The sequence below is a fragment of the Felis catus genome, chromosome D2 (assembly GCF_018350175.1).
Source record: "Felis catus isolate Fca126 chromosome D2, F.catus_Fca126_mat1.0, whole genome shotgun sequence".
NCBI classification, from domain to species: domain Eukaryota; kingdom Metazoa; phylum Chordata; class Mammalia; order Carnivora; family Felidae; genus Felis; species Felis catus.
Window position 1 is genome coordinate 37964338 of NC_058378.1, and position 24472 is coordinate 37988809.

Here is a 24472-nt window from a genome sequence, read left to right on the forward strand (position 1 = left end):
AGCACCCGGGCAGAAGGAAGGAGAGGTGCCTGGGACAGACCGTGCCTGATGCCGTCAGACTAACTACGAGATTATACACTTTGGTTACATAAGTCACTCGGTTTGTTGTACTATGCTATGGCAGCCCTGGAAAACGAATACAGTACCTCCCTGCTTGTAGCTCTCTTACTGGACTGACCTCACATGTTGTATTTACTTATGAAACCGTCTTCCCCCTGGACCCGAAGATCCACAAGCACTAGGACCACCGTCTGCCTCACTCACCACTGCATTCCAAGCCCACTTCTGGCGTTACAGAGGTGTTCTGTAAGTGTCAGTCGAATTAACGCATGAAAGGTCTGCCCCCGGCTGGGTCTGGACTCTCTGACATGAGACTTGCCCTCTCTCAGTGTCAATTTCCCCATCTGTCTATGTGGAAGAAATAAAATAATTGGACCAGATGACCTCCGTGAGCCCTTCTGACTCGGAAACTCCAGGACTCTCCACTGAAGGTGTATGGATCCATCAAGGTCAGATCAGGACATCAGAAACCGCACGAGGGTGTTAAACAGCGGGCACATGACACAGTAACAGGTAACAGAGGTGTGGGAAGGCTACGAGACCATGACAACCTTCCTGCCGAGATATCTTCAGTAAAGTAAAGGCTTCTGGAAACACTTGGACTGGCTACCCCTGTCCCTAGGACAATACACTGCCCAGAGGGCTGTTCCTGCTTACAAAGGACAGTCCCAAAAGGGGCCATTCTCATGGACAGTGGTCACTGAAGTACAAAGCCTGGGTCAGGGGGACAACAGCTCACTGAGAAGCCCCACGCTCTGACAAAGTGAAGAAATGGTGAAGCACGGCCTCCCCTACCACCCGCCTCCATTCTAACACCATATCCAGATTTCTGCCCTCCTCTGTTAAGAGGATGTATTGCTGGGGCACCTGGTAGCTAGGTCGGTTGAGTGTCCAACTCTTGATTTTGGCTCAGGTCATGATCTCATGGGCATGATCTCATGGGCATGAGATCGAGTCCCACATAGGGCTCTGTGCTGACAGTGCAGAGCCTGCTTGGGATTCTCTCTTCCTCTCTCTCTGCCCCTCCCCTGATGGCGCCATCTCTCTCTCAAAATAAATACACATTAAAAAATAATAATAATAATTTTTTAAAGAAGAGGATAGATTGCTGATGGAGAAAATGTGAATGGAGTCAATAGGAGATGACCCCATGAATGATCTGACAGGGGAGGCCAACTTCCCATCCCATAGACTCAGGGCTACCTCAGCTCACACCCAGACCCCCCACCTACCCGGTGCCCTCCAGGAAGGAAGGGTGTCCAGGTGGTACTCACCCACACTGCTGAGGGAGCTGCTGCTTTCTGAGTCTGAGGGCATGATGGACAAGACGCTGTAGGTGGAGCCTGGGGACAGAAGGACAGACCATTTGTTACTAACCCCAAACCACTGTCGGACCAACTGGTCTTCAGTCAACGCCAAACTGAGAACCAACACCACGTCAGGGACTAGAAATCGGATCTAAGGGGCGGGCAGGGGAGGTGTGGTCAGCAGGGCCTAGTCTCTGGTATTTCTGCCGATGTCCCACCTCACCTTTCCGCCACCCTCCTGCCCTGGAGACCTATCTACGTACAGACAGAGGAGAACTTGGAGCCAGTCAGATGGCTTCTTGTTAAGACATCTGGGGAAAAGCTTAGCAAGGGAGCAACATATGCCCCAGGCTAAAATAGGGTCTCGGGATTTCCTACAGATCTTTATCAATATGACGCTGGCTTCCATGCAGACAGCAAGAGAGGAGAAGCTAAACATCTATGAACTATTTGTTCTTTTTGCCCGACTGTTCTGCTCTCGCGTTCTGACTATATTCAAGCTTAGTCGTTAATGATATAGTCAGTGCCTGCCCCCTTATTAAAAGTTACTTATAAAATTTTGAGCAATTACACGGTCACCAAAGCCAGGGAGCAGTACGTGCCCTTTGTTTGGCCAACACTTGACGTTGTTAACCCCTGAGGTGGGCACACAACTGCCACACCACAGCTTCCAAGGCTAGGATGTTACCTGCCTGGCATCAGTAAAACCTCTGGGTGAAGAAACCCAGCTTCTGAACCTAGCTCTCATCCACTGAGCAAGTCACTTGTTTCCTGGAACTGTGCTCCCGACCTGAACAAGGATGGGGTTCAGCCAGACAGCTTATGAGGTCCTCTCCCCTGTCCCATGTCAGGATTACACGTTCCCCCTGACTGCATGCTTTGCTTGTGGCTACAGGGGACACAGTGTTAAGAGGGCAAGCCGACCGAGACTACCTTGGGAGCTGAGAAAAGCACCCATGCGCAGGCGGTGGGTCAAAGAAAACAAGGTAACAGCAGGAATGCAGGGTTTTGTCCTGCACAAAACTACACAGTGAAGAAGTGTGTGTACCAGGCAGAGCGGGTGAGCGAGAGACGGGATTTTTGCAGTAAAGCCTTTGCATAAGCCTCAGGGCTCCCATGTGAGAAAGCAGCCAAGAACTAATGAGATCTAGGGCTCCAGGACCTGAAACGTGGGGGCCAGATGTCAAAGTTTCTTCTTTCCCACCTCAACTCTTTTTTAAAAAAAAAAATTTTTAACATTTATTTATTTTTGAGACAGAGAGAGACAGAGCATGAACGGGGGAGGGTCAGAGAGAGAGGGAGACACAGAATCTGAAACAGACTCCAGGCTCTGAGCTGTCAGCACAGAGCCCGACACGGGGCTCGAACTCACGGACTGCGAGATCGTGACCTGAGCTGAAGTCGGCCGCTTAACCGACTGAGCCACCCAGGCGCCCCATCTCCCACCTCAACTCTTGACTAGCTACCTGATACCTGCGCACTCCCCGAAGGGACAGCAAAGGGATGAAGAGATGGGGGTAAACAGGGGAGAGAAAGAAGGAGACCCGTGGGGGCGGGGAAGGGAGAGGCCAGCAGGGTGACAGATGACCCTGAGCAGACGGGAAAACCTGAGGGGAGGAGAGGAAGGGCAGACAGCCGAGCAGCCCTGGCATAATGGTAGGCGGGAGAGCTGGCAGGTACGCCCACCAGAAAAAGAGACAAAAGCGGAGAGCAAAAAGAAAACACAAGGAAAAGGGACTTTCATAATAGCAAGAACTAGGACAGTGGCCAGGATGACCAGTGGCCTTGTGACCGAATTTTCTGAGACTCTCTTAAGACCTTAGGTGTTTAGGGTGGATTGAAGATGCTCTGTCTTCAGATGGGACTGTCAAAGGGATCTGTTTGTTCAACACAGCTTCTGGCACCAGAAATGGACACAGCAGGTAGGTGCCGGAGAGCAGCTGCGGGTGGGGGCGCCTGACGGACAGGGCTGGCTCGGTCTGCAGATACCTAGGAAGGGCAGGGCCCCCCTCGACACACGCGTTCACTTCACGGACGCCCCGCGCCCACCTGGCAGGGAGACCACAGCACGGTTCTGCACATCACTTGAAGGGAAAAGGAACTAGAAAACCCTGTTCAGCCCTGAAATTCCTTGATCCCACCAAAAAACGAGTAGCAACATTCGGTGAAATACCTCCCATATTTCAAGTCCGACCCACACAATTCATTTTGCTGTCCATTCAACGTTTCTGCATTTTTGTCCCAACAAAACAACGAGCACCACAAGTTTCTTAAATCATCTCTCTTCCCACGCCATAAACATCAAACATTGCATAAGGATCCACGAAGCAATGTCAGATGCAATTCAGGCAATCCGCTGGTATGTCAAAGGACAAAAACGTAACACAATGCCTGTTTTCTCAACTCAATTGCCAATTTCTTAATTATTTTTTTCTTTACGGGGACGAGGAAGGCTAGCCAGCTGGTATGTTGGTGGACTGTTTTCAAAAGATGCCCACTCAGAAAAGCAGGCGCAAATAAACTCTCCCACTCACACCTTGCGGATCTCTGAGCTGGATCGTGCTTGCGACAGCACGGCCCCGCGCTCCAGCAGCCGCTCCTCGCGGGAACGCCTTGCCTCTTCCTCACTACTGGCATCGGCAGAGCCCCATCTTCCAGTAAAGCGCCCCTCCTCACCAAGTTGCCTCCCTCCTCCCCCACGGCCAGTTTCCACTGTTAATTAAACTTGGCAGACGCCCTTGTCTCTCTCCGCCCATCTCCCTCCCTGGCTGGGGGAGTCAACTGGCCAACCAACACATTCTGTCCCTCTTCTCTGTCCCCAAAGTCCTGCTGGGGTTCTGGGGCCTGACCTGGGGGCAGCGTGACATCTCTATCTGCATCTCTGGGCATCACCACCCCTGAGTCGGCTGGCAGGGCTCCTAGGAGCTGGGGGCCGGCAGGGAGTGATTAAAATTGGACAGGGCCCAGTTTTTACAATGTTCCCAGGGCCTTAGACGTCATTCAGAGGGAAAAAAGGCCCGAAGACGACGCTGTCTTGGTCATGCTTTGTCTCTGCTGCTATTGTTGTCTTAAAAAGCCTGTGTGGTCAGGATGTCGGGAAAAGGCAAGAGGAGTCACTCTCCTCCAAAGTCACGCGGTGTCCTTTCAAAGCCGGTGGCTTCTGAAGGGCGGGTGTCAGGCGTCATCTACCTCTGGGGTTTCACAATCGAATCTGGAGGCCAACAGCAGCCTCCTCTCACAGGCACACGCCTCCCAGCCACCCCCAATGCCCCCAGGAGTTCCATGCAGGCACTCACACCCCACCTGCCCTGAAACCTAAAGCATACCCCAACCCGGCAGAGAGGCCCAGGCCAGTGAGGGCTGAAGAATCAACCCGGCTCCCGCGCTGGCACTGCCCCCCACTCCCTCCCCATGTGCCCTCCCACATCCCCGCAGGACACCACCACCCAGGGCACCCCCACAAACTGAGAGGACCCAGAAGTCGATGGTCTGGAAACGTTTCCAGGAAAGGAGAGCAGGGCATAAGCCCAGCTTTTCATGGACATGTAGACCACAGAGGGACACAAGGGAGCTCTTTCCTGCCATGGGGGCTACCTGGGGACCTGAGCAAAATGTAGATTCTGATGTGGGGAGACGGCGGGGGCCTGAGACTCTGCATTTCCAACAAGTCCCCGAGGACATGTGGTCGACAGACAGAATAAACGCAGGGCAGCAGGGATGACCGGAGTCATCGGGTGGGAAACCAATGCAAACCGTGGCAGAGGCCCCGAAAGGCAGCCAGCAAGCCGTGGGACCCACGCATTGTCTGCATCCTTCCCAAGAGCCCAGCCCCTGCTAATTGTGTTTACTCTGTGACTCAGCCCCACTGGGTCAGGGAGACCACTTCAAAAGAACTTCCAGTAAAATCACCCAAGCGATAACAGAATGCCCCAGCCCTCCAACAAGGCCACCTCCTGCAGCCTGTGGGGCCCAAAAGAGACAAGCTTAGCTTGTCACCTAATACACCCCTCCATTCACCTGGAGCTCATAAAGGCCCCAGTGACTCACGCTTCCTCCCCATGAAACCTGTAGGCACCGAAGGGACTTGTTCCAGCCTTGAGCCAGCACACAGAGTCCTCCCTGTGCTCCGGGAGGGTGAGGAGAGGCCGGGAGGACATGCCAACCAGCCCCCCCGCCCCAAGCACCTGGGAAGCGGGAGGGAGAAGGCGAGCCACTCTTTTCCTGGGGGCTCTAGCCAGGAGGTCCTGGAACCCTCCCCCAGGTCACAGGCAGATGACCGAGGGCACCCAATCGCTCTTGTGCTTGCACGTGTCCACCAGGTTGCTGACGCACGCCTGAGCCCTGCAAGGCCCTGGGCCAGGCCTGGTGAAAAGAAGACAAGCCAGGGGCTCAGGAGGCTACTCAGCTGCTGTGAAACCGTGCAGAAGTCCCTTCCCCTCTCTGAGCCGGGGTCCCTCAACCTTAAATGAAGGCAGTATTGACTAGAACACCCACAGCGGTGCCAGCCTGCCTGGGCTGAACTCCCCCAACTCTGCCACTTAGCCGCTGTGTACCTTTGGGAAAGCCACTCAGCTCTCCCTGCCTCCATGTGCTTATCCGTAAAATGGGCTAGGAGGAGTACTTTCCTAACAGAGGAGTCTACTGAGTTAATGTGAAAAGGACTTGAGACAGCACCTGGCACAGCCAGCGCTCCAAGTGCCAGCTGCTGCCACCGTGGTCAAACCAGGCCTTCCAACCCTGCCATTTTCAATCCTCTGCCTATTGAAAGTCATAGCGGTACTAGAGTGACAAGGTCAAACAGTGCAGGAAGAACAGACTGCCAGACTATATGGTACTCACTAACAATAATAATAATAGCAGCTAATACACACTGAGCACTAGTGTCTAGCTGTGCTAAGCACTTTAGGAATTCCTAAAGCAACCCTGAGGCTGTCATTAGGCCCATTTTACAGAGTAGAAAACTAAGGGTTAGCAAAATTAACAAATTTGCCTAAGGTCCTGATAGAGGGACGAGTAAGGGTATGAACAGGACACAAACCCAGTCTAGCCTCAAGGCTGTGCTCCTGATCCCTACACACAACACTGCTGCCAGGCTCTGAAGGTAGAGGGGAAGTCAAGGGAGGCTTCATGGGGGAAGCAGCCTGGAGCTGGCCCTGGAGGATGGTGAGCTTGGACAAGCACCTGAGAAACCAACTCAGCCTGGAAGCAACACAGGCAGAGCCTATCCTCCTGTGCAAATGGAAAGTCTCAGAGTGGAGCCAGCCTTGCCCATGGCCTTACTGCCTGGATGCCCCCTACAGTGGGCTTGTCCCCTCCTTGCCTGCCTTCCCCCACCAAGAACACACTCAACAGGCACTGTAAGCTAAGCCAGAGAGGGGACTGAAACTGGGAAGAAAGGGAGTGAGAGGAGTCATGGCTCCACGGCCCTGACAAGTGCTGTTGCTTCCTGTCCACCCCAACAGCCATGCCAGTGCTGGGTGCGTGGCAGGTAGTAGAGCAGAGGCACCCTCATTCAAGAGGCACCAACTCTGTGAGCTGCAGAGATGAGGAAGGCGGCAAGAGCATGAAAAGTGCTTCGTGCTGTGCAGAGAACACCTCCCCTGCTTCTGAGGACCTCAGGAGTTGCTGGCGGGAGGTACTTTGGTGCTGAGAAGTCCTTTTGCAGAATCACGGGTCAGTGCAGCAATGCCCCACACACACACACACACCAGGGCCTCAGCTTCTCCTTCCGCTTAAAAATATGAGCCAAGGTGGGGTGCCTGGGTGGCTCAGTCAATTAAGCATCCGACTTCAGTTCAAGTCATGATCTCGTGGTTCGTGGGTTCCAGCCCCACGTTGGGGGTGCTGACAGCTCAGAGCCTGGAGCCTGCTTCAGATTCTGTGTTTCCCTCTCTCTCTGCCCATCCCCCACTCATGCTTTGTCTCTCTCTCTCTCTCTCTCTCTCTCTCTCTCAAAAATAAACATTAAAAAAATTTTTTTAATCTTTTCCTTTAAAAAATAAAAATATGACCCAAGGCTGTGGATACTGAGACCCAAAGTGGGAGGCTGGCAAGCCTCAATATGTCAGAGAGGTATGGGGTGACCACGGCCCCGGAATGGAGCAGCCAGAGCCTGGCCTATCAGTGAAGGAAGTCCTGCTTCGTGCACCCCACGTGCCTGCCTCAGGACAGGCAATTCACCTTGTCCCTGACCTGCTGTCATGGGTCAAGTGATGATGTACCTCTGGTATACATAAGCCACCCCCCTAAGTGTCAGGTTTGTAAGTGAAGACTTAGTTTTCCCCACTGAGATACAGCTGTAGTATTCTCTGCCAAGTTTAGGACAAGAATAATGAACTTGCTAAGATATCACAGTAAGGATGCTTACTTCTCCCTTCCTGGGGTCATGATAAAAACCAGTAGCCCCTCTTTCAAAGGTGAATGGGGGTGTTCCTTTCCTGGCTAAATGAAGGGTTGACATCCAAGTGTGCAGGTGAGATCTGCATGGGGGGAGTGTGAAGACGGATGCCTGCTGGGCTTGAGGCTCACTCCTTAACCCCCTCCCGCTGGACTCTGGAATCATCCATGAGATAAGGAGCTAAGGAACTGAACTACCTGATCCTGAGGAAACTCAGACGTCAGTGTTGTAATCTGTGACCCACCTCCATCTCCTGCCACAAATGCCCCAAAGCGAAAGTATGAACAGGTAGGGAAAACAACACACGCACACCCAGAACTGATCACTCAGTAAGATTAAAATAAAGATGCTTCTCTCACTGTCGGACCGTTTGAGTCCCCCCCCTCCCCCGCCCCAAAGGCACAAGGGGAAGATGGAAGTTTGTTGATTTTCCAGAGATTAAAAACAGCAGTCAGAAAGCTTGCTCCCCCTCATCAGTTGGAAAAGGCTCCTGGAGGCTTTGTCATCTCCCGTCAGGGGGGGCTAAGCTCCAGGATGGGAGCAGGGGGAGGACCTGGGACCATCAACCTGGCACCAGGTGGGAACACTTCTCCTCGCTTCTGGCTTTCTGTCACCCAAAACAACAGAAAAAGTCCTGTTTTCTTCTGTCACCTCCCAGCTGGGCTGGGTTACAGTTCTGAACCTAGAAAGCACAGATGGTGGTCCAAAGCAGAGTCTGGTGGGCTCCCTGGGAAGGAGGCTAGGCTGTCACTGCAGGGATGGGGGGGGGAGGGGGGGGAGATTGGGATGGGTGTTAAGAGTTTCCTACTAAAACACAATGATCTGGCACAAAAACAGACACTCAGATCAATGGAACAGAATAGAGAACCCAGAAATGGAACCACAAACGTATGGCCAAATAATCTTTGATAAAGCAGAAAAGAATATTCAATGGAATGAAGACAGTCTCTTCAGCAAGTGGTGCTGGGAAAACTGGACAGCAACATGCAGAAAAATGAACCTGGACCACTTTCTTACACCATACACAAAAATAAACTCAAAATGGAGGAAAGACCTAAACGTAAGACAGGAAGCCATCCAAATCCTCGAGGAGAAAGCAGGCAAAAACCTCTTTGATCTTGGCCGCAGCAACTTCTTACTCAACACGTCTCCGGAGGCAAGGGAAACAAAAGCAAAAATGAACTACTGGGACCTCATCAGACTAAAAAGCTTCTGCACAGGGAAGGAAACAATCAGCAAAACTAAAAGGCAACCGACAGAATGGGAGAAGATATTTGCAAACGACATATCAGATAAAGGGTTAGTATCCAAAATCTATAAGGAACTTATCAAACTCAACACCCAAAAAATAATCCAGTGAAGACATAGACAGAAGACATGAATAGACACTTCTCCAAAGAAGACATCCAGATGGCCAACCGACACATGAAAAAATGCTCAACATCACTCATCATCAGGGAAATACAAATCAAAACCACAATGAGATACCACCTCACACCTGTCAGAATGGCTAACATGAACAACGCAGGCAACAACAGATGTTGGCGAGGATGTGGAGAAAGAGGATCTCTTTTGCATTGTTGGTGGCAATGCAAGCTGGTGCAGCCACTCTGGAAAACAGTATGGAGGTTCCTCAAAAAACTAAAAATAGAACTACCCTACGACCCAGCAATTACACTACTAGGCATTTATCCAAGGGATATAGGTGTGCTGTTTCAAAGGGACACATGCACCCCCATGTTTATAGCAGCACTATCAACAACAGCCAAAGTATGGAAGGAGCCCAAATGTCCATCGATGGATGAATGGATAAACAGGATATGGTGTGTGTGTGTGTGTGTGTGTGTGTGTGTATACACATACAATGGAGTATTACTCGGAAATCAAAAAAAATGAGATCTTGCCATTTGCAACAACGTGGATGGAACTAGAGGGTATTATGCTAAGTGAAATTAGTCAGTCAGAGAAAGACCAATTCACTCATAGGAGGACTTAAAGATATAAAACAGATGAACATAAGGGAAGGGAAGCAAAAATAATATAAAAACAGGGAGGGGGCCAGAACAGAAGAGACTCTTAAATATGGAGAACTGAGGGTTACGGAGGGGTTGTGGGAGGGGGGATGGGCTAAATGGGTAAGGGGCACTAAGGAATCTACTCCTGAAATCACTGTTGCACTATATGCTAATTTGGGTGTAAATTTAAAAAATATAAATAAATAAAATTTTTTTAAAAACACAATGATCTAGGGGCATGTTCTCCACCAATGAACGTGACCAAGCCTGAGCAGCATCCCCCAAATCACAGCTCAGGGCTGCTACCCTTGTGACAGCTTATTTGCCTGGCACAGCAGCCAAGAGGACACAGCAAGAGGGAACAGGGAACCAGAGCAGCACGATCACCTAAGGGGCAGCCGAGCCTCCACGATGCTGCAGATGGACAGCTCACTGTGGCACATCTGCCCTAGAATTAAGTCACCGTGGGCAGGAAGCAGCTCTCACAAGGCACCTGGCACTGCCGGCTCCCTCCTGCTCTCAACTAGGACTCCCCCTCCACTCCTCGGTAAAGGGAGAAGAGGCCACGTCCTCTACACAGACTACAACCAGGAGGCACCGCCCTGCACCACTGCAGGGTGTCAGGGCAAGCCCCCTGCACTGTGTGATCCTGGGCAAGTTGTTTCCACCTTCTGTGCCTCACGTCCTCATTCATAAAACAGGAAGGGGCACCCGGCTGGCTCAGCGGGTGGAGGGTGCGACTCTTGACCTCGGGGTTGCGAGTCCGAACCCCATGTTGGGTGTAGAGATAACGAAAATAAAGAAAACTTAAAAAAACAAAATAAATAGTAAAATAAAATAAAATAAAACATAAAACAGGAAGAATGATGGGTTTGAGGACTAAGTGAGTAAAGAGAGGTAAAGCCCTGAGGACAGAGCCAGGCACAGGGCACGCACTCCATAAACCCTAACTCTTAACACTCTACCTGTTTCTTTGCCTGTAGGATAAGGAGGCCTCTTTTCCCCTCTTCCACCACTGTGCCTGGCCATGGCCAATTCCAATCCATCCCTGGCCTTCCTTGCAGGTCTCTAGTTTCTGAGTCACATGGAACAAGCCAGAGTGCTCTCTGCATGCTTGGCATCATTCCAGCCCGCCCCAAACCTTCTCACAGTCCTCACTACCACCTACCTACACACAGACACCGGTCAGCCCACCTCAAGAGAGACGGAGTGAGGGCACTCTGCATCAGACACCACTCCTTGGTGGGCGGGCACGTCTGCCCCCGGGGGGGGGGGGGGGGGGGCGGAGCACAGAGCCCATTCATTCACCAAATGCTCAGTGAGCATGGTGCTAGGAGGTCCTGGGGGTGCAGCAGAGAACGAGAGAGCTCATGGAGCTCACACGGAGCTCACAGGAGTGGGGGCGGAAGAGGACAGCCTCACTAATAAACAAGTGCGGACTGCATCAGGTAATAAGTACTACCAAGAAAAATACTACACAGTAAAATGGAAGGTGACTGGGGTGTGGTGAAGAGATAGGCACTGTGATACAATGGCGGGGGGAGGGTTGTCTCTCTGAGGTCACATCTGAACAGAGACCTGAAGGAAGTGCAGAATGCTGAAGGATTATTTCAAGTAGAGAAACAGCAAGTGCAAACTGTACCTGCACTCCACTTACACCCTGAACTTCCTGGGTATCAAAGAGACCGATGGACATGAGTCAGAGAGTGACGGGGAGAGCTACCAACGAGCACTCGCCACCTTACATGTTTGGGCTCAAGCTTTTCTTGAATATACTAACCATGGAGTTCTGACTACTCATAGCAGCTAACATTTACTAAGTACTTCTCGCAGATAAGTACTATTTATATGGATTATTTCATTTAATCACCCCAACAACACTATGAGAAATGGCCTATTAACAACTCATTTTCTAAATGGCAAAATACAGGCTCAAAGAGGCCAAGTAACTCACCCACGTCCACAAAGCTAGTAAGCGGATCCAGATTCAAACAAGACTCTTATCTACCAGCCCTGTATTACTTCCTTTGCAATAAGATCAGAAAAAAAACAAAACTCACCAGTTCCTTGTCCCAGTGGGCAGCAGAGGCTGTGAGCAGCCATCCCCCTACTCAGTGACAATGCTCAGGTGAGGAGTCACAACTGATGGGTTAGAAACTCTGGTAGGGCTGTGCCAAAAAGTGGCTTATGCGCCAGCATTTGGCACTGAGGCCAAGGTTATCTTTCCAACAGCGGAAGGAAGAAGAGAAACAAGAGAAAGATGGGTTCTAGTCATCTCTGCCACACCTCAGCCGCCAGCCTTGTCCTCTGCTCCTGGCTTCGACCCCTCCAACCTTGTCACTCCTCTGGCCATCAGCTCATCCTGACCCACCAAGGGAGACCAGCACAATCTCTGGAACAAGCCAGATAGGTATTTCCACCCTGGCTTAGAAGGCAGCAGGAAATAGAATGAACCAATGGGGCTTGGGGAACCTGTTCATGATTCTAATGCTCAGACTGAATGCAAAAGAACTGCAAAACGTCTCCCTCCCACCGTCCCCTTAATGCTACGTCATCCCCCAAAATGGCCATTTCCCATTAATCTCAGATCAGGTAGGCTGAGGAGTCAGCCAGAGGAAATGATGGCTCTGGGAACAGCCCAAGTCTCAGGGCGTAAGCTGCAAAGTAGGCAAGGACACGAGACCCAAACTGGACAGGTCAGGGATGTTCAGTCCACAAAGGGCAAAGAGCAAAGGTCTTGCTCTCATCAGCAATGAGCTGCCACTTCTGCCCCTCTTCCTTCAGCAGCATCAACAGCACCCTCCTCATCTGCTTTGCGGGGCACCTTGAAGATTACTGACCACCAAGCCTGGGTCCCCAGGACTCTGAGACCATGGAGAACCACTAACTTCTCCCTCCTCACAATGTTCCTGCTGAGTGTGAACCCACCAAGACCCCTGCCACAGGGGTGGGAGGTACAGAGTGACTGCACAGTACACACGACAAAGGGCACAGGATCAGGAGCTGGATGGACCTGGGCTCTCCTTGGTTTGGTCACCTAATGGGTGACCAGGGGCAAATTATTTTTTCTGAGCCTCAGTTTCCTCATCTATACGCCAGAGCTATAAAAAGTCTTTATCTGTATTTCACTGATTATTGTGCCGGGCAAATAAAGTAACAGATGCTGAAAGTACTTTGTAACTGGGCAGGAACTGCTCACACATGCTAACCTGCCCCGGAGATCCAAGTCCCCCTGCTCCCTGACTCCACTGTACGTCATCCCCAGCTGCCGTAACTCCCCTACTCTTCACTGCTGGCCTCTCCCGGAAACTCCTTTTTCAGTACTCTTATTCAAAACACAACACTGCAGCAACAAAACACAAGGAAATAAATAAAAAAGCAAGGGCTTTGTTAAGATGCCAACATCAGCCAACATGATCTATAGTCTCAACGCAGTCCCTATCAGAATCCCAAAGACCTATTTTGCAGAAACAGAAAAGCCCATCTTAAAATTAATATGGAGCCTCAACGAACCCCAAATAGCCAAAACAATCATGAAAAAGAAGAATAAAGCTGGAGGACTTATATTTCCTAATTTCAAAGCTAATTTGGAGCACAAATAAACCTTCCCATAAATGTTCAAATACTCCTGACAAGTGCCAAGACTATTCAATGAAGAAAGGACAGTCTTTTCAAGAAATGATGCTGGGAGAGGCACCTGAGTGGCTCCGTCAGTTGAGCATCCAATCCTTGATTTCAGAGCAGATCGTAACACCAGGGTCATAGGATTGAGCCCCACATAGGGCTCTGTGCTGAGCATGGAACCTGCTTAAGATTCTCTCTCTCTCCCTCTGCCCCTCTCCCCTGCTTGCATGCACTCTAAAATAAATAAAATGAAATGAAATGAAATGAAATGAAATGAAATGAAATGAAATGAAATGAAATGAAATGAAATGAAATGTAATCAAACAAAACAAAACAAAACAAAACAAAACAAAACACGCTGGGGAAACTGGATATATACATGCAAAAGAATGAATCTGGACCCTTACCTAAAACCATAAACAAAAATTAACTCAAAATTAATCTAAGTCCTAATATCAAGTCCAACCCAGAGCTAAAACTATAAAACTCTTATAATAAAATATAGGGCTTCATGACATTGAGCTTGGCAATATTTTCTTAGATACAACACCAAAAGCATGGGCAACAAAAGAGAAAGACATAATGAGTACTGAAAGGCACTACTGACAGAATAAAAATGCAACCCACAGAAAGGCAGAAAATATTTGCAAGTCACATATATGATAAAAGATTAATATCCAGATACATAGAGAACTCCTAAAACAACAAAATAAAACAAAATAAAAAATTTAAAAAAATTTTAAAGCTGATTCAAAAATAGGCAAATGGGGTGCCTGAGTGGCTTGGTCGGTTAAAACTCCAACTCTTGATTTTGAATCAGGTCATGATCTCACAGTTTGTGAGTTCGAGCCCTGCACAGTGCAGACCCTCCTTGAGATTTTCTCTCTCTGCCCCTCCTCTGTGCTCGCTCTCTCTCTCTCTCTCTCTCTCAAAATAAATAAAAATACTTTTAAAAAAATAGGCAAATGACTTGAATAGGCATTTCTCCAAAGAAGACGCACAAACAGCCACAAGCACATGAAAAGATGCTCATCATCACTCATCTTTAGAGACATGCAAATCAAAACTACAATGAGATACTACCTCAGACCCCTTGGGATGGCTACTACCAATAAAGCAAACAAAAACAAAAAACAAAAAAACAATGTAGAGAAATGAGAACCCTCGTGCACTGTTGGTGGGAATATAAAATGGTATAGCCACTATGGTAACTAGTATGGTGGTTTCTTCAAAAAACAGTAAAAATAGGGGCGCCTGGGTGGCGCAGTCGGTTAAGCGTCCGACTTCAGCCAGGTCACGATCTCGCGGTCCGTGAGTTCGAGCCCCGCATCAGGCTCTGGGCTGATGGCTCGGAGCCTGGAGCCTGTTTCCGATTCTGTGTCTCCCTCTCTCTCTGCCCCTCCCCCATTCATGCTCTGTTTCTCTCTGTCCCAAAAATAAATAAAAAACGTTGAAAAAAAATTAAAAAAACAAAAAACAGTAAAAATAGTATTACCACATGATTCAGTAAGTCCACTTTTGGGAATATACCCCAAAAAACTGAAAGCAGGGTCTCAAAGAAATATCCCAATACCCATGTTGACAGTATTTCTCATAATATCTAAAACACAACACAACTAAATATCTAAATATCTCATAATATCTAAAATGCAGTACAAGTGTCCATTGCTGGATGAATGGGTAAGCAAAATGTGGGGCATATATACATCGGAATGTTACTTAGCCTTAAAAAAAATAGGAAATCCACACATGTTCTACAACACAGATGAGTTCTGAGGACATCACGCTAAGTGAAATAAGCCAGTCACACACAAAAAAGACAAACATTGCTTGATGCCATTTATAGAAGTACTTAAAATAATCAAAATCATAGACATAGAAAGTAGAATGACAGTTGTCAAGGGCTGGGGGCGAGGAGGAAAAAATAGAGAATTACTGTTTAACGGGTAGAGTTTCAATTTTGCAAGATTGAAGAGTTCTGGAGATAAATGGTGGGGGTGGTAGCACATTATGAATGTGTTTAATACCACTGAAGTCTACATTTAAAAAATGGTTAAGGGGCACCTGGGTGGCGCAGTCGGTTAAGCGTCCGATTTCGGCTCAGGTCACGATCTCACGGTCCGTGAGTTCGAGCCCCGCATCGGGCTCTGGGCTGATGGCTCAGAGCCTGGAGCCTGTTTCCGATTCTGTGTCTCCCTCTCTCTCTGCCCCTCCCCCATTCATGCTCTGTCTGTCTCAAAAATAAATAAAGGTTAAAAAAAAAATTTTTTTTAATAAAATAAAATAAAAAATGGTTAAGACAGGGGGTGCCTGGGTGGCTCAGTCGGCTGAGCATCTGACTTCAGCTCAAGTCACAGTCTTGTGGTTCATGAGTTCAAGCTCCACATCGGACTCACCGCTGTCAACGTGGAGCCTGCTTCGGATCCTCTGTCCCCCGTCTCTGACCCCCCCCCAACTCGTGTTGTCCCTCAAAAATGAATAAACATTGTTTTAAAAAAATGGCTAAGATGGCAAATGCTACATTATACATATTTAATCACAGAAAAAAAAAAGAAAAAGAAAGAAAGAAAGGAAGGGGGAAAAAAGGCAAGGGCTTTATCTCCCTCTCTCTGTTAGTTGTCCAAACTCTTTGGGCTTACAGGGTGCTCCAAACCCCACCTAGCTTCACACAACCCTATAATAGTCTTGGTTCCTACAAAGGAAGGCCCCAGCTCCTCAGCCCTGGAACTTAAGGATACCCCCTGTTTTTGAGCACAGGAAAAAGAGAGCAGGGATGAGCTTCAGGAACCATCCCCAGCAACTGTGAATGAGGAAGATAAAGCAGAAGGGCCTGGAAGTGTGGCGAACAGCTGGAATGCTCACACAAGGAGCTCCCCTGAACCAGTGTTCACAGGGTGTGGACGGGGATGGAACATGAGGACAATGCAGGGGTGGGGAGGAAGGGATGAAGGAGACCATGTGGGAGGGGAGGGGGAGTGGAGGTTGCTGCGAGGAGTTTGGGTTGGGGTATCTGGGAAGGTACTGCAGTTGATGTCTTAAGGAAAACCCCTGTGCGCACAGCCTGTTGATGGTGGGAAACTGGAGTCTGGAGTGAGGGGAGTTTCAGACTAACACAGTCCCCTTGGGACTGGAGGTCGTAAGTGACAAGCCCACGGTCACTACCTGATAATGCGAAGCCCTTGGGTAAGAAAGGAGCCAGGGAACGGGGAGAGCGGGATCTAGCGCTTCCTATAGAGCAACCACACAGAAAGTACTATTCTGGGCATACACAGGACAAAATCCTGGCATGCACACTCTGTGAGGCTAGGAGAAGGAATAAAAATTTCTGGAAGAGACAGACACCACTCAGGGAGGCAAGAGAAGCCAGAGAATGGAATCTTCTAGATGGCAGTGGGGTTGAGAGTGGTCAGAGGGGTGGCCTGCTGCACCAAATGCTGGCATAGGACATGGAAGGCAAAGAAACATCTGATTTCATCATCCAGAGGTCAACAATGCTCTGCCAACTAAGTGAGGCAACTGACTGGCTCTGGTTTCTCCATCAGAATGGAAGTGCTGGGATTAGACCAGAAAAGGCAAACGGTCCTTCGGTCCTTCCTGAAAGAACTGCCAAGTCTTGTTAGAACTACCCCAAGTACTGTGCTAAAAGAGCTTGAGGCCACACCTGGGCTTGTGGAAAAAGGAGCCCGTGATGGATGTATCTATGTCTGCCGAGAAGGGAAGGCATGCACCACACTCCCTCTGGGTGGTTCCTAAGGGGCAAGTCCACCAACAAGAAACACAAGGTGCTCAGCTCTTAGCAAGGTTACTATCATTGATTATTGGTTGGAATTAAATCTATAATCCAATCTGTTTCTCCAAGATTCTTTAAATGACCAGGACCACCCAAAGGGTCCTCAGAGTAAAATAAAAGGACAATGATCCTCTATGTATTTTTTTCTTTTGAGGCCCTGAGAAACAGAGAACATTAAAGAAGGGTTTGTCCTTTCAGAGGGGTTCTAGGAAGCCCAGACCAAAGCAGATGGTTTTCCTGTCCAAGAAGAGCCCCCAGACACTTCCTCTTGAATAAGGAGACACCGTCCAGGAGGGTTCACTCCTTATTCTCACAGCACCTTGTGTGGATTTTGAAAAGGTGACCTCCAGAAGTGGGTGGAAAGAATCCATTCCTGAAACCACAGGGACCTTTTACACTGTATTACAAAAGGGACAGCTACACGTAGTCACCTGCAGAAACACACTCAGGTATGACATGCTCTCACCTCTGCACACCCAGAGCAGGGCACACCTGGGGCTACAGACCCACTGCACCAACACATTCAGGCTGTGAGTGTTCCCCTTGGCAGGCACCCCACATCCCATCAAATAAAGGTGAAACATCTCAAACATCTTTCTCCCTAAAAACCCCGTAACAAAGGCTCCCTTCCGTCATATTCCAGTTTCACACGTATTTCAGCGGATCTAGTGCTCCCATTAACCTTCAACTTGAGTACATAACCGATTTCACATTCTCATGTTCAGAAAACAGGCCCATGGTCATTCTTTCATCAAACGCAGAAAGAAGAGTCCCCCCACCCACCCAAGGCAAAATCTGGCCACGCAGGGTCTTCAAAGTGCCCCAAGTCAACCCCAGGAAATGGGGGAAGAAATCAGAGGAGGATTTCTAATGCACACAGGGATGTAGGTTATCTTTCACACACAGGCAGCCCTCAGGAGAGAAAGTAACAAGATCTTGGGTAACGAGAGGAAATATTTCAAAGCAGAAAAAGCCAAAATCCACATCCACAACCACAGAGTACAACAAATGAAACCAACATGTGCCAGCCCCCAAAGGTCACAGTCTTCTCCTAGCTCTTTGTCTACTGGCCATCTGCAGGTCGTCACGACAGTAAACACACCCAGCCTCCTCCCAGTGGACAGGACACCCCCAAGCCTGTGTCACTCTGCCTGCTGTCTCCAGTTAAAGTCTGAAGAGTAGTGTTAGATCCACGTTTCCCAGTTACCTTCAGCTGCCTCAGAGCTTACAAGGACCCCTGTACAGCCGGGCCCTGATGCTGTGCAGATGTCCAGATGAGGCACGACTGAGCCAGGTCACACTGAGAGCTGGAGACAGTGCCAAGGTCAGCTTCCGGGCCCCTCATCACTACAGAACCATGCATAATAGAAATAACCGCTATGAAGGGCTGAATTGTGTCCCCTCCAAAATTCAGAGTCTAAGTCCTAAGTTCCCAGTACCTCAGCATGTGATTGCATTAGAGATAGGGAACAAGAGGTGATTCAACTAATATGAGGTCAGTAGGATGGGCCCTGATCCTTGGACACAGACATGAGCACACACACATGAGGACACAAAGACAGTCATCTACAGGCCAAGGAGAGTGGCCCAAGATCACCCTGCCGACACCTTGATCGGAGGAGACTCACAGCCTCCAGAACCGTGAGACAATAAATGGCTGTGGTTTGAGCCATCTTGTCCTGGGTACTTTGTGCCCCACACCCCCAACATCAACATTTTTTGTCACGGCACTAATACAGCTGCTACCGTGCCAGGCTCTGTGCTGCCCTTTCTAACACAGACACTCAATACAGTGCCAGCTGTGAAAAACCATCAAATCGTAACTGAAAACTCACAGCACTCCAGGAAAGAGGTATTGTTATTAGCCCCTATTTATAGACAAGGACCCTGAAGCTCAGAGAAATTAAGGAACAAGCCCTTGATGACTCAGCAGCACCCACCTCCGAGCCCTGAACCTTTAACTATGGCTAAGCTGCCTCTAAACCAAACCCTTCTGCCCATCCTCACCCACCCAGCAGTCACAGTATGATCCCCTAGAACACCCTGTCCACCTGGATGACCACCGTCTGAGGCCACTGAGCCTCTCCCCCAGCCTTTGGCCCCCAGCAGATACTCAGGTTTAAGGGAACTCAGGCTTTCTATCTTGTTACATGGTTCTGGAATCTTTTCCTTGATTTTTTTTTTTTTTTAATGAGCATTGCTTTGGTAATCAGAAAAAATATATATATTATTCTTAAGGAAAAACACTGTAACACAGTTAAGGAATTCTATAGAATCTGTGGCCTGTGTGCAAATAGACAAGTAATCAAAAGGAACATATTTGTAAAGACTACTAAGAATAAAAAGCGGGGGTTGCCTGGGTGGCTCAGATGGTTGAGCGTCCGACTTCGGCTCACGTCATGATCTCACAGTGGGGGGTTCAAGCCCCACGTAGGGCTCTGTGCTGACAGCTCAGAGTCTGGAGTCTGCTTCAGATCTGTGTCTCCCTGTCTCTCCTGCCCCTCCCCCACTCGCGCTCGCGTGCGCGCTCTCTCTCTCTCAAAAATAAATAAATGTTAAAAAAAAAAAAAAGAATAAAGGGGGGTATGGGGGATACAAGCAGCCGTTGCCAGTGTCCTATCAGCCAAGATGAGATAAGGGACTCACGGGGCAGAAAGAAGACCGCCACAACCAATAATCCCAGCCAGGACATCATCCCCAGAAAATATCTATTTTTAAAAGCACGTTCCATTTCATCACATTTCAGAAAAACAAAGAGGAGACCCTGAGGGGCAGACAAGCAGGCTCCAAAGCCACTCGCAGCACGTGTGCACGCTTGCGGCCGAGGCGATGGTCGCCCGTGGCCAGCCAGTGATTTTCATCTGAAAAATTCAGATCTCTAGTGACAGACAGGGCTCCGACAGGGAGCTACCATCAGCATGCGGCCCATGAAGCGCCAGTTTTCATATTTCCTACAGCCTGCTGGGCCCCCAACTTCTTAGCTAAAATGAAAACCGTCAGACAGGATTTTGTGCAAATATGCACTTTCCTTGGGGGCAAACATTGTGAGTCTACAATTTGTTCTTTCGTTTTCTGAGCTCTCTGTCCGAGGCGACTACATCAAAGATGAAAGAGGCGGGTTGGGGGGGCGTTGGGAGCACAGCAGAGCAAATGCAAAGTGCAGGAAGAGCAGGCTGAATGACTAGAAGGCAAAGACGCAGCAGGAGCCCCTTTGCTCAGCCTCTCACAGTCACAGAGAAATGACCTCGCGGGGCCGTCCTTCAGCAGCTCCTGTGTGGCTGTCCCCATCTGTGTTAGCACATCTTGCCTCCAGATGACTTGAGAGGAAAATAATGTGAAAGAACAGGCAAAAAAAAAAAAAAAAAAAAGTTTCAAGGTGGGGAGCAGCGACAATACCACGATGGACGACAGAGGAAAGCAGGATTCCCATCTGAACAGGATTAGGCGAGCGGCTTAAAGCTATCAGTCATGTTGGTTGGGCAAAACTGTTGAATGTAGTTTTCGTTAACGATACAGACAGATTCTTCCGGAACCATTTTATTTTATTTTATTTTATTATTTTTTTTAACGTTTATTTATTTTTGAGACAGAGAGAGACAGAGCATGAACGGGGGAGGGTCAGAGAGAGGGAGACACAGAATCGGAAACAGGCTCCAGGCTCCAAGCTGTCAGCACAGAGCCTGACGCGGGGCTCGAACTCACGGAGTGTGAGATCCTGACCTGAGCCGAAGTCGGCCGCTCAACTGACTGAGCCACCCAGGCGCCCCTTCCGGAACCATTTTAAAGGGCCGGCCACTTTTTCATTGTCAGATCATTCACTGGAGCCTCGTCAAATAGTCTCAACACACAGACAGACATGTGCCCAAAGCCACCTTTACACCATCAGCGCGTGTGGGGCACGTGGCATTCTGAGCCAAGAGCGTCTGTAAGGACCAGCCCAGCCCCTGTTACTAAATACATCTTCCTCTCGAGTTTCATCATTTAAAGCTAATTAAACCACATCACCTATTACTTACCGAGTTCCCTTGAGGTGTGTGGTCTTTTGAAATGTGTGGTATGTTTGGGGTTTGCGTTGAGGAAGGGAGTGAGAGAGAGATTCCCTCAGAGACTGCCAAGAATTGCCAAATTTGAAACATTCAAACCTCCTACAGTCTCATTTCTCCTCTGTTGGCATCTCAAGGAGACATGGTAAAAGCCCGGCCATGAAGAAGGGTCACAACCCACAGGTGACCTCCCAGGCCTATGTCAGGTAGAAGAACCAATGAAGTCTCTTCATATAGGCACTAGAAAACCACTAGAAAATACTGTCTTCAATAGCAACCCAAAGGGGAGAGAAGTGGTCCTTGCAACTCTGTACCCCACACCCCCGACATCAAGAAAAATGGGGCCCGTTGTGGGCCTCTCAGCTCAGAGCTGGCTGCCCCGGGCCCCACCCAGCCCAGAAGGCCTGCGAGTGCAGCCACCTCGCCCATGCTGACGGCCACTCTGTCCACCAGCTCACCACAAAGGCCACTTGTTTCCCATGAGTGCCCAGAACAGTGGCTCAACCAGTTGGCCCAGTCAGGGACTGTGGTCCTTGTAGATGGGTGGTGACAAGGGCTCGCTGTGATCTCAGCAGACAATTAGCAAGGCAGTGTCAAGTTACCAAGCACCTGCCAGGCTGGGAGACGGTAGGCCTCAGCTTCCAGACCCAGGAAGGGTCAGGCAGGGTCAGTTGCAGGCTATTTCATCTCCATCTCGTCTCTCAACACTAAGCATCAGATCTTCCGACACTGGGGACAGAAGAAAGGTGTTCACAAGGAGAGGTCACACAAATAACCACAGCCGGCCTTGGGGTGCCAAGTAGAAGAGTATAGTCGTCCAAGGGGGTGCTTGGAGATGTGCGGGGACACGGTTTAGTAGACACATGATGGGAAGGGGCACACCAGACCCCCATGGGTGGAGGCCAACAGACAATGAACATCTTAAAAGTGCAGGAAGATCCAAAACCCAACAGCATCTGCTGAGATGTGCTGAAAGTCAATCCCATCTATCCCAGCTGCTCACCACACCTGAGCCACCATACGCAGCATAAAACCACAACAAACGTAGGAAGGGGAGGAATGAACCATGGGTTGCAAAAAAGAAAGAAAGAAAAGCTCTGGAGGAACAGACTGTGGTCTCTACATGCCCAAAGGGTGATGATGAGGAAAAGGAGAAACTTAGAGACAGACTGGGGCCAAAACCCAAGAGGTAACAACCAGCAGGATCCACCGATGAGAAAGACAGGCAGCTTCTCAAAGTCAGGACCCCCCCCCCCCCCGCCCCTTGCCGCTGCAGCAGGATGCCACCCACCAGGACCGCAGATCTTCGGCTGCGGGGCACTCCTGACATTGAGACGCGCTCAGGTGCCCATGTCCACCTGACCCACCTGCAGCCCCTTTCACCCTGGTCACCTCTCCCCCCTGCCACCATCCCGGTACCCATGGCAGCTCAACTGTTTCGCCCGCCTCCCGATTCCCCTCCACATCCCTAGGGTCCCAGCTCTACCGCCTACGACCGCAGGCGAGGTTCGTGACACCTCTCTGCACCTCCGCTTCCCCATCTGCACCAGCCTGGGAGGACTGAGAGAACAAGTGTAAAGTGCATCGACATCAGAGCCATTCCGAGGCTTTGGAACATCAGCGAGGACCAATCCCCAGAGTGCTTCCCAGAGCTCCACGGTGCCATCTCCAAGTTCCCAGCAGTCGCCGGTTGCAGAATAAAGCCTCCCTTGAGGCTGGCACCTGAGGGTCTTCGAGAGCTGAGCCCAGCCTGTCCACACTCCCAAATGCCGCCCACCACCACCCAGCCATCCAGCCAGGCTACAGAGCCATGAGTTCATCACTCCCTGCCCATGCCCATGGGCCCCTGCCTCCACCCTCACCACCACCTCCACCACAGTCCTAACCATCCCTCCAGGTCTAGCTTTACTAGTATTATCATTACTATTATTTTAGAGGGAGAGAGAGCACACGTGAGCAGGGGAGCGGCAGAGGGAGGGAGGGAGGGAGAGGGGGAAAGGGAGGGAGGGAGAGGGGGAAAGGGAGGGAGAGAGAGGGGGAGAGGGAGAGAGAGAGAGAGAGAGAGAGAGAGAGAGAGAGAGAGAGAGAATCCCAAGCAGGCTCCACGCTCAGTGTGGAGGCTGACATGGGGCTCGATCTCACGATCATGACCTGGGCCAAAATCAAGAGTCAGACCCTCAATTGACTGAGCCACTCAAGCGCCCCCAGCTCCAGCTTTAAATGGGACCTCTCCAAGGAGCCCTCCCAGACCCCTCCATTGGGAAATCACTGTTCTACCATTATCTTGCTTGTACTTCCCCTACGGTTCCCCGTGAAGCTGAGGACCAGGACCAGTGTCATGGAGCACAGCCTGTACAGTCTCAGGAACCTCACACCTAGCTTCATGCTCTGCTGTCACCGTCTTGAAACTCTTAATGATTTATGAGCAGGGACTCTACATTTTCAATTTGTACCAGGCCACAAATCAAGTATCCAGTTCTAATGATGACTTCCCAAGGAAGAGGCTTTGTCAAACCTCTATACTCCCCACAGCACACAGTAGTACCTGTTACACAGCAGGGAATTCAGTGAGGGAGGAAAGGGCGTATCTCTGTTTGCGTGAACAGCTAACGTACATCCCTGCCATCCTGGGCAGCTCATTCGCACATGGCAAGCTGACCTCCCTCCCTCCCAGCCCCCAGTACTCACACAGCAGAGGAGGGAGCAATCCCCCTCAGCCCATTCTCTATACCCACATTCCCCTCTGGTCCCTACTACACAGCGCTCCACAGGAAACCATGAGAAAGTTCTTTGGACCCAACTGAAGATGTAGCATCTCGGGGCTTCATCTTAATGAGACACTGGTTTGCTGAAAAGCTCATTCTCTGGGGAGCTTCAGGATGCAGGAACATGGTCTCAGGAGTCACCGGCTCTACCCCTTGCTGACTGTACAGCCTTGACCCAGCTCCCTAGCATGAAGCCCAGAAAGGAGCCCCAGGAGGCAGGGCCCCTCCAACCCTCCCCAGCCAGCACCCCCATCCTGCAGCCTGGTCCAGGGCCTCGGGGCCACCCCGACCACCTCACCCTGCTCACAGTCTGTATTTGTGGCGCCCACAAGCCCCAGACTCAGGACAGACACACCCATGGGCCAGACATGGCCTTACGAACCAGGGATGGCAGCTGCTTCCCTGGGACACCTCAGCCAATGGAATCACACCCAGTCCTGGCTCAGATCCGCAGTAGCACATCTGACACGT

The 24472-nt window shown here is 50.0% G+C and overlaps 1 protein-coding gene across 5 annotated transcripts in view; it reads right to left on the minus strand.

The window, feature by feature from the left end:
- Window positions 1-24472, minus strand: part of DLG5 (discs large MAGUK scaffold protein 5) — a 128424-nt gene that overhangs the window by 76527 nt on the left and 27425 nt on the right. For 4 of the 5 annotated variants that reach the window (XM_045040199.1, XR_006587027.1, XR_006587029.1 and 1 more), the window contains exon 2: window positions 1335-1403. The exons of the other annotated variant lie outside the window; for it this stretch is intronic. In XM_045040199.1, the coding sequence (XP_044896134.1) occupies window positions 1335-1403 (69 nt within the window). The remainder of the gene's footprint in view (window positions 1-1334; window positions 1404-24472) is intronic. 5 annotated transcript variants of the gene reach the window in all.